The sequence below is a fragment of the Salvia splendens genome, unplaced genomic scaffold (assembly GCF_004379255.2).
Source record: "Salvia splendens isolate huo1 unplaced genomic scaffold, SspV2 ctg723, whole genome shotgun sequence".
Classification (NCBI taxonomy): domain Eukaryota; kingdom Viridiplantae; phylum Streptophyta; class Magnoliopsida; order Lamiales; family Lamiaceae; genus Salvia; species Salvia splendens.
In genome coordinates this window covers 1-10784 of record NW_024599393.1, presented here as the reverse complement: position 1 = coordinate 10784, position 10784 = coordinate 1, and the positions used below count along the sequence as shown (strand labels likewise).

The window sequence follows — 10784 nt, the reverse complement described above, 5'->3', positions numbered from 1 at the left end:
GTCTTCGGCTGTTGGCTCTTTTGCAGGAAGGCTAAGAACTCATCCTGCTTCTCAGCCAAGAACAGCTTGACAGCCTCATTCAAATCAGGCTGCTGGGAAGACTCGGTGTGTGGACCTTTTGAGCGGCTTGTTCCTTCATCGTGAAAACTGGAAGTAGCTGTCTCCCGAGGCTGTTTTCCGGACCTGCGGGCTGGACTAGCTTCCTCATGGTTTTCACGAACGGTATTACGGGTAGTGTGTGATGTGGTATGCATTTTTTTTGGGGTGGAAAAAGGGTCAAAAATTCGCTTTATCACAAATTTGGTTCTCTGTTTCCCACAGACGGCGCCAGTGATGGTTTGGCGAATTTTTGATGGTGATGAATGCAGGAAAATGCAGATCACGACACAGGGATTTACGTGGTTCGATTTACTGAGGTAAATCTACGTCCACGGGAAGAAAAGAGGGCAGAGTTGTATTGCTTGATCTGTTTTCTACAGCTTACAATACAGACTTGCTATATGATCTTTTATGTCTAGAGAGCTCCTTTAGAACTTAACCCTTTTCTATCTGATCTAAGTTCTATTTATACATTGAACTAAGATCGTGGCTTGCATCACCACTAATGATGGTTGTGGATGTCGTGGAGGTCATGGAGATCCTGCATGGGTCCACTATCTTGCATGAGATCCTGCATGAGTCCACTATCTCTGTACTTGGTCCACTATCCTGCATGAGTTGACTATCTTCCAGTTCGGTCGAATACTGAGACCGAACTGCTGAACTATTGCCGAGCAGCTTTAGCCGATCTGAGAGTAGAGCTTGACTGGTCGGCTTTTACCGAGCTGTAGGCTGGGGCCGAACTCTTTGGTAATGCCGAACTGATACTCTTCCTTGGGCTTTGGGCTGATGGGCCGTCACTGCTGTTGGGCTTGTTTAGTCCGTACTCCATCCCATCTCAATGCTCGCCTTTTATATGGAGAATGTTTGGTGAACGTTCGTGAACGTTCTTCTAGAATTACAGTGCAATTTCTACAAACACCGCAGAAAGGAAGGAGAGGTACAATGGCTGACCCTGAATCCTTTTGTTTTTGGTTAATTGCCTTAAAAATCACTTTTGAATGAATAATTTAAAAAATTCTCAATTGTGTAGTAATAACTTTTTCGGAGGCAAATTCGATGCTAAAAACGACCTACCGATAGCAGGGTATCATGATTTGAATCTTTGAAGCAAAAATTAATGGACTGTGGATCGTCTCTTCCGTATATATGGTGCTTCGAGGCATTGGCATGCTCTAATCGTGTGGATGCATCTCTTTTACTAGGTAACCATAGCAGTGAATTTTGTTTCTTTTGAAAATTATAATTAATGTCTTTGGTAAAGACACATGATGTTTTTGTGTGTTCATGTTCATAGATTTGCTTAGGAAGACACCACAAATAAGCAAGGATATTGGGAAAAATGCAAGGGAATGGGGGTCACTGAAATTTCTAGAGAGTTTATCCATTCATGGAGCTCGTGCAAATTCTGTATCTTCTTCCTCGAGGGAAAAAGTTATAATTGATCCATCTGACCGTTGTGAAGATGTACTGCGACGAATATTGAGCGAGGTACTTCTCCGTTTTAGAGAGTTCAATCATTTGAGAAGTTCCAGTGATGATGAATAATGTTCATATTGCCAGAAAACTTTATCTGATCTGAAAGCTGCTGGACCAGAGATATCAAAGTGGGATCTCAAGCCCTTCATAGAACATAAAAAATCTAACTTGCCTAGATATGCTCTGAAACAGGTGAATGGAGCTACATTACATGACTTGATGTTGCAAGGATACTGAAATAATGTTGAGTTGACTAAATCTGGTCTATTTTTTCCTTATGTTTTTCGTTAAACAGCTGAAGGATGCAATTCTTACAGGAAGCCCATCTATTCCGTCATATATAAGAGAACAAAGTGGTTTGCCAGTTGGGAGTCACGCGGAGCCTCAAGCCCCAGCAGAAGATGGTAATTGCTATGGAAGTTCGCCTGGAGCCGAAAGCCACACTGATGATGGTAGCCTTTTGCCAAGGGATTTGCCTGATGAAAACTTAGTACCAAGGAAAAAGAGATCCAGTGAAAGTCCAGCTGAACAGTTGTGTATAACCTGCATAAGCCCCGTCAAGAAGAATAAGGTTTCTCATTGTGACAATGGGCGGAATAACAAACCTGAGGAGCAGCAGAGGCAAGAACAGAACATTGAAGGAGAAGGTGGCAAGAATGAAGCCCATGACCTCAAAACAACTAATGATGATGTCAAATTGAAAATTGTCAATAGTGGAGCTCAAAATATTTTAGCAGATGCATCTAAAAGATACAGTGCAGAAAAGTGCAGCTTAGAGAAAGAAACTTGTGTGGAGGTCATGAAGCAAAATGGGTCTGCTGGGAATGGTAATAGCCAGGGTAATTCAATAAAGGAGCTTCACATTTTGCCCCATCATGGTACTGAAGTGCTGAATGAAAAATTTGATGTGGCAATGCAAAATAACGATGATGAAACCAGAGAAAATGACATGAAAAGTTTCCATGGGCTCAAATCGATTAACGAGGACATTCATAAGGATGACCAAAATGTTCATAGAACTGTCACAACTGTTGGTGAAGCTGAAGCTGGTGTACATATTTCCAGTGATAATGATGGATATCAGGACGAGGAGGCAGCTATTTCCACACAGAAGGAAACATTTTTGAGCTATCATTTGACATGTAGTCAAAATTCATTAGCAACAAACGATGGAAGAGAACTACATTTTTGTATGAAATGTCACATGGCTGGAGAATCTGGACATATGTTGTCTTGTATTTCTCCTACCTGCCCTATAATGATTCATGAAAGCTGTTTGGATTCAGATGTGAGCTTTGACACAAGGGAGACATTTTACTGCCCGTTTTGTGCATATTCTCGGTCAATATCCAAGTATATGGAAGTTAAGAAATCTGCCTTCTTGGCAAGAAAGGACCTTGCAACATTTTTTTCCTTGGGGCCGCAAAATGAACCAAACATACAGACCTGTAGATCAGTTGGGTTGGATGGAAATTGTTTGAAACAAAATGAAGGGTTGCCTAAAAGTAATGAACCGAAAGAGATAAATGTTGTGGAGAAGGTCAATGATCATCAAGAAACGAAGAAACTGGAACATGAGCAGGCAGGGAATTCAAAGTTACATTCTGATTTCAGCCCTCCCTTTGGAAGAAAAACATCAGACTCAACTGATATATTAGTTCATAGTTTTAAAACGGTTAAGCAAGATACGAAAGGATCTAGGCGAAAATCCCTACGCCTGGCAGGTTGCAGACCGAAACCCATTGCTGCAGAGGCAGTTCATAACTCTCCGAGTGAAACTGTGGCCTCAGTGACAAGTGGGAGTGTAAAGCATGCTGATGTCAAATCCAGAAAGGGAGTTCCACGCCCATCAGAAACAAATTTACCTTGCGAGCATAAATGCTCACAAAGCTCGCAATCAAATAATGCAGATGAATTATCTGAAGAAGAGAATGAGGATTCTGGACCTTCCAAGTTCTGTTTAAGGTTTCGAAAACAAAAAGGGCAAAAGTAAGCTATTTTCTTCCTGTATATATCATCTAGACGACATTTTCTTTAGTTTATAGTTATAAGATCCATAGTTTCATGTTGAATTTTACTTTTAAAGCTCAAACGTCAGTTTCAAACCCTTTTACTGTCTTCCTTACCATTAATTTAGGTTTATATTTGAGATGAATAATATGGAGTACGTAATTTTCATTTCCTCTTTTAGAACGTCAAAAATTGAAAAAGAAAATGAAAAGGAAATCTAAGAGTAAAGATGATCTCTCAGGATTTTTAGCTGCAGAGAAGTGAACATTACGTCAGTATGACAACATAGTAATCTAGCAGAAGATGAAACTGCTCCCAAGCCAAAGCACCTCTAGTTCCCATCAATGGCTGTCTTCTTTTTGTGCTCATGCTGAAAGATATTTTAACACGCGAAAGCAGAAATTTTGATGATGGTAGTCTGTGACTCGGATCAAATATGCTTTAGGATGCAACATGTAGTAATTTTCCACATATGAAGATAGTAAAAGAGTGAGGCTGATATTTGTTTCTTTTTGCAGCTTACGCCCAGCAATTCCTCAATTGAAGAGGAGAAAACTCTGGTGGACAAGTGAAGAAGAGGACAAATTGAAGGTAAAATTTATGTGGCATAACTTTATTCAACACTTGTTTTTCCCATATCTTGCTTGCTGATTAATATTTAATTTAACATTGGCATTTCATAGAGCTTAACGTAAATTAATGTTTCTTCTGGTCTTCGTTTTTCTATTTTTTTTTTATCATAATCGGTTATGTTCTGGAAGCTACTAAGATTCCAGTATACTGTATACCCTAAGCTTGAGAATGCATATTTAGCTTATATCATTACAGTCACGCCTATCATTTAGCCATTGGTAAGACTGCTTCGATATAATATGCTCTATTCTACCATGCTTCCTGCATTTTAACACGAGTCCCTACTGGAGCTAAATTTCCATTGTGAGTTGGATGTGACAATCTTGAACTTAAGAAGAAAACGATAGCAATTCCTGATATTTGGTGATTCAGCCCAACTCAGAGCAAGAGCTCAGTAGGTGGAAAGATTGTTCAAATTATGATATCTTTTCATTTTTAATTGCTAGAGCCGGGCCTTCTTTCTGCAAGTTGTTTATTACTAATGTTCTTGTTTCGGGGTCCTATGTTTGTCAAATTGCTTTGTAACAGGAGGGGGTGCTTAAAAACCATCACACTGGTTTTAGCATCCCATGGACAACGATTTTGGAACATGGTAAATGTACGTTCCACCCAAGTCGTACTCCCGTGGACCTCAAAGATAAATGGAGGAACATGTGTAAGGCCAACTCAAAATCCAAGATGAGAGTTTGCTGATGAATTGTGGTTGAATATACTTTTGCTTCTAGCTTTGTTAGAAGGGTCTATATTTTTATTTTTGGAACTGTTATGCTTCTTTTGCTGGTAATTAGATATTACTACAACTCTGTGTGTAGTATGTGTTCTCTGTACTTTTTGAGTTTTTAAGCTTTGAAGGCACCCTAAGTGATTTATAGTATATATCAAATAAATATACAAGTGACTATATTTTAATATTACTTTAATTAAATTATGATAATTAAATCAGACTACCTACCCTTCAATTTCAGACTTTTTATTCTACTTTGCGATACAATATATTTAGAATTGTTTTTGTCCCTTCAAAATATGAATGAAGAAATTATATTTTACTATTTTCATTTCAATCTTCCCCACTTCAAGTGATAACAATGTTCATGACCATATTTTTTAATGCCAGTGGATTATCAGTGAAGTTATTAGAGTATACTACTAAAATAAAGAGAAAAATAATTGATTATTACTATAAAAAAACGATGAACACATGTTTAATTTAGAAAAGAAAAGAAAATATCTTAGTTGGGATGAATTTAAAGAACACAAAGTTAACAAAATGGAGCAGTAGTTTTTATTGTTCTCGATTAAAATAAAATAAAAAAGTAGAAGGAAAAAATGTACTCCATAAAATTAGACTAATCCATTTAAAATCACCATTATTTTAATTCTATTCCAACCATTCTAGATTAAAATAAATAAAACAAAAAAGTATAAGGACAATTTTTTTAAAAATGTACTGCTACTACTACTGTATTATTCTAAATAGAATAGAATAAAAAAAAATATAAAGATAAAATTTCAAAAAAATTGTACTACCATTAATTTCAAATCAACACTATTTCTACTTTATTCCAATCATTCTAGATGACAATAAAATAAAATAAAAAAGTATAAGGACAAAAATAAAACACTTATACTCTATTATTCATTTCAAATCAACATTATTTCAACTTTATTTCAATCATTCATTCATACTTTAGTTTCTTTGAAGTTATATTTGAAATCAACATTTTTTGTACTCCTTTATTTCAATCATTCATTCATACTTTAGTTTCTTTGAAGTTTTTTCCCTCTAGATTCTAGAAAGTGCTTCCACTCTCACAGAATCTGAATCTCCATAAAAATGGCTTCCAAATTCAGAGATACGAATAAGAGCTGCACTCCACTCACCTACACACAGCTAGCAGAATCACAGATCAATCGATTCAATCAATCATTCACACACACAAACCGTTTTATACCAAGTTACACGCTTCTATTTCAGCTGCTCGCTTGTTCACCTCTTTGATCGTTGGAGAAATATATGCGCTTTGTTAGTAATGAGCTCGATCTCTTTGTGAGTTATTCCAGTTAAATTTCTGTTTTTGTTCTGTTTAAGAGAAATCCTCAATGCGTGTATGTGTGTATTTGTGTTTTATTTTTTGGGGGTGAATATTGGTTTGTGTGAATGCGATTAGATGATCATGATTTTGCACGATTTCTATGGGTTTAAACTGTGTATTTAGTTCAGAAATTGCTGCCTTTTGGTTTTTGTTTTAAATTTTATGATTGGATTAGGCTTAGAGGCTGATTGGGAGGTTGGTTGCAGTTGTTTTTATGTAGCGGTTTTGATCTCGAATGTTTCTATGTGCTTTTTGTTTGTGCTAATAAGTTGAGTTGCAATCCGAGGCTGATTTAGGTAGTTGGATGAAGTAATTTGGTTATATGATTTTCAGTTGAGTAATTCTGAGATTTCAGGTTTCTTGGAAGTTTACCTTGATTTAAACTATTAACGGTGCTATTCATCAAGTTGGATGATGTAGAAATCAGTTGAGCATATTCAAATTTCTGGAAATAAGATACGGTTCTCATTTAAGTTATTCAAGTGAAAGTGGAGGTTTTTTAGGCATTCAAAGACTGTAATCTCCTTCTTTTTTTATCAGTGATTGACGTTTCTTCAATCAAAAGATGGATAAACGGTTGCAAGATTATATCTAATGGTGACTAATTAATCGTTCCTTGTGAAGAATCACAAGGATTTTGAACTATGACCTTTTATAACTGACAATCTCAGTTCATATTTTGGTGCGATGCAGCAGCTTGCACAATCTGCACCCATAGAATGCTTATATTAGTTACAAAACACAATCAATGAATGTTAGGAAGAAACCATATTAAGAAGGAGTAATGGAAAAGGTTTAGGGTCTATCAATCCCTAATTAGAGTTCATAACTCCCCAATTAGAATGTATTAATCACAATTAGGATTTAACTAGGATGGATGCAATGTGCATCATGATGTACCGTAGTGTGTCCTATACATGTCCAATTTAATCAAAAACCTTTAAGTGTTTTACTCTTAATTTGGCGTGTGGATGATTAGTTTTGGGGTGCATTCTTATCTGGTAGTACAGAGTTCCACATGCTTGTTCTTGGTTTGACCACAGATGTACCGAACCCGTCTTTGGGTGAATCCGACTAATCCTGCTCGACCGGGTTTGCGGATTAAGGCCGAAAGTCTACCAGCGGGTGGCGACTTGTTCTGATTATACATTGAAGTTTTAATTTTTAAATTCTCTAGATTAATTGTCTAGGTATTAATGTGTTAAATATTTGATCGTTTTCACAGTTAAATTGGCTTCACAACTCACAAGATACTTTTGAGGATACTGGAATGAGTGAATGACAGATACGATGTAACTGCAGCTCATACATACAAAGAAAACCTTATACTAGGTGGCTCTTTTTGGAAGGGGCAGTTTCTATCTAGTGTTAGTATATTATCATAGAGTGCAAAAGCTTTCCCTATCTTGATCAATTGAAACTAACTGGTGTAGTTTGTATAAATAGAGTATGAGATGGTGAATATCATATAAGAAATGAACGAGTACAGGGAATCTGAAGGTTTTGTTTTTACCTGGATGAGTAAAAATCAAATGGAAATGGAAGAACATCATATGTTCGTTATATCTTGCTTTGTAACAAGCCTAATAGGAATATCGACTATAATCTACACAGCCTGGATGTGGAGAAGAAATATTAACTTAAATTGGATGAAAGCCATAGCTAGATCCAAGAAAAACCCTAAGTCAATGAACAAAGTCCCACAGGTTCCGCACACTTGGAGTATGGAATCTGTAACTCGAGGTAGAAATTTGAGTTGTTGTGTATGCTTGGAGTCCATCTCTCCTTCACAGACTCTTGGTCCCATGGTGGCTTCAGATAGTTACATCCACCACTGCAGCATATGTGGTGCAGCAGCTCACTTGGACTGTTCTGCTGGTGCTCAAAAGGATTGCAAATGTGTTTCGATGTTTGGATGTGGTCAAGTTTTGCATCAATGGCCAGTTCAGTGGACAGAGGAAACAGACCGTCCAGATGAATCTTCTTTCTGCAGCCACTGCGAGGAGCCGTACACTGGTTCTTTTCTTGAAGGAACACCGATATGGTGTTGCTTATGGTGTCAACGCCTTGTACATATTGACTGCCACAGCAGTATGATTAATGAAACAGGCGATATATGTGATTTGGGGCCTTTTAAAAGGCTCGTTCTTTCGCCATTATATGTCAAGCCATTGAAGAGAACTTCTTCTGGAGGGTTTCTAAGCTCCATTACTGCTGGATCCAATGAGGTTGCATCATCTGTACGTGCCACTATTAGAAGTCAGAGTAAGAAGAATAGACATGGATCCGAGACCTTTGCTGATACAGGTAATGGAAGCAATATGAGTGATATGGTGACAGTGCTGCAGATGGTAGTCACGAAGGTATTACTTCTAGAATGGAAGATTACAGCAATAGCCCTGAAGGGAATCAACGACAAAATGGAGAAGCAAACAAGATGGAAAAAATACCCAGCTTCAAGAGAAGCTCATCACTAAATCAAAAAGACTCGAATGATTTAGTAGGCACGAGGCAGACATACGAGAGCTGGTCGTTGCCTCCAGAGGCAGGCCCTTACTAGTGTTTATCAACAAAAAAAGTGGAGCTCAACAAGGGGATTCGCTCAGGCAAAGACTGAACGTTCTTCTAAATCCTGTACAGGTCAGAGCTTCTATAAGAGAAACTTCTGATATAGCTGCATCTGTTGCATAATATAATACTGTGTATAAATGTGAATCTTCATTGTGTAACTGACAAAGTAAAAACTGATTCAGTAGGATAATTATAGTTAAGGAAGACTCAACACACATTTGCAAAGCCTTATTTAATCGATTGCTTGCAAATCAGCTGTGAGAAAGTAGAAAATGTGTTATTGTCGCACAAACATTTGTTAGGGTGCAAAAGAGATGGGCTGGGGAGGTTGCTTATGTATAAAGTTATACTACATGATTCTGTTTCGTCAATAATTATACAAGACACCATAAGCCATATGTTTATAACTGTGTCCTCTTGAAGCCAGCCCTTTGATTATGTGCTGTTGTTGTCCCTACTGCTATTACTTATGTTGATTATAGGTTTGTGAACTAAGCTCAACAGAGGGGCCAGAAGTTGGACTCTATTTATTTAGAAAGACTCGGCATTTCCGTGTTCTAGTCAGTGGAGGAGATGGCACTGTTGGCTGGGTTCTTGATGCCATAGAACATGCTGCAGTAACTGTTCTTGATCGCTGGAAGGTATTAATCTCAAAGCAGCAAGGGAAGCCACTCCAGTCCCCTAAGTTTATGAACAACTATCTTGGTATGTGTAGATGATATTTCATTGTACTATTTTACAAAATTTGTGTGATACGCATCAATAAGACCTATTCTGTTAAATGCACCTTTAAAGTTTCTGATTAGGTGTGCATATTTAGTGCCAACCTCTGTTGAGACTTCAACGTCACTTCCTCAAAGATGCTCCACAATGCCCATTTTCAATCTAACGCTCTATAATCAGAAGAATTTGAATCTCTTTAGCTCCACAACGTCACTTCGGCATGGCACTCCATTTCCTGCCATCGGCCTCTCCTCGGTGTCACGAGAGAGAAAATGGTGACGAGGAGGTTGGTTTTTGACGCGGAGAAGGTGGAGAGGATGAAGAAGCTGGAAGCTTCTACAAGCCAGGTGAAGGATCCAACTAGGGTTGAAGCCGTGTCCGCTCTCCTGTGGCGTAGCTTCATCGCCGCTCATAAAATGTCTGGAGCTGAGGAGACGGGGACGACGTCGTTCCACGCAGCTCATATAGAGCAGAGCTGCCCGATCACACCTTCGGCAACTGCATCGTGGCGGCACCCGCGTCTGTTTCGCTAGGCCAAGGCGAAGACGCGGTGTCGAAATTGAAGGCCGCCGTGCGAGGAGTGGACGGAGATTTCATCAATGAAGTTGTGAAGGATGAGAAATCGGTGCGAGCGATGTGTTTCGTAAGCCGAGGAACTGTGTTTTCAGCAGCTGGCTGAGGATGGGGCTGTACGAGGTGGATTTCGGATGGGGGAAGCCGGTGAGGTTCTGCGTCGGTGTACCCCGACATGAACCTCGGTGCTCGTGGAAGCTCCGCCTCCCGGAGACGGGATCGAAGCATGGATTAACGTTGTCGACGATAGTTTCTTTCAGTTGGTGCGATCAATTGCGAGAAGCTTCTTGGTTGGCTACTTGATCCTGTCCCAAACTCATCAAGTATATTGAAATAAAATGAATAAGATTGTGTACCCATGTTTGTTGCAAGAATGGAAATTTCAATATTTCCTATCCGACGCATAATTTTATGCAATTTTTATTTATGAATTGAGTTAAGAGAAAATAAAATATAATAAAAATATAGTAAAAAGATAATAATAATTTAATTTAGAAATATGTCAATTAGAACTAGTCATTCAAAAAATAAAAATGCAATGAGTCATAAAATGTACGGGTGCGAAGTAAAATCTTGTATGCACTACTCTCATAACCTAACATA

At 38.3% G+C, this 10784-nt stretch overlaps 1 protein-coding gene and 1 pseudogene across 2 annotated transcripts; both read left to right on the top strand.

The window, feature by feature from the left end:
* Window positions 1-991: 991 nt before the first annotated feature.
* Window positions 992-5163, top strand: LOC121791108. Of its 2 annotated transcripts, none has more exons than XM_042189145.1 (7): window positions 992-1039; window positions 1133-1304; window positions 1397-1590; window positions 1663-1770; window positions 1874-3567; window positions 4107-4179; window positions 4750-5163. In XM_042189145.1, exons 2-7 carry the CDS (start codon window positions 1220-1222, stop codon window positions 4912-4914), a joined length of 2319 nt encoding a protein of 772 aa, XP_042045079.1. In that variant the 5' UTR covers window positions 992-1039; window positions 1133-1219; the 3' UTR covers window positions 4915-5163. The 2 variants fall into 2 exon arrangements, with proteins under 2 accessions (XP_042045079.1, XP_042045080.1); XM_042189146.1 differs by having other exon boundaries at window positions 996-1039; window positions 1186-1304.
* Window positions 5164-6323: 1160 nt separating this feature from the next.
* Window positions 6324-9844, top strand: LOC121791107 (annotated as a pseudogene).
* The last annotated feature ends 940 nt before the right edge of the window (window positions 9845-10784 follow it).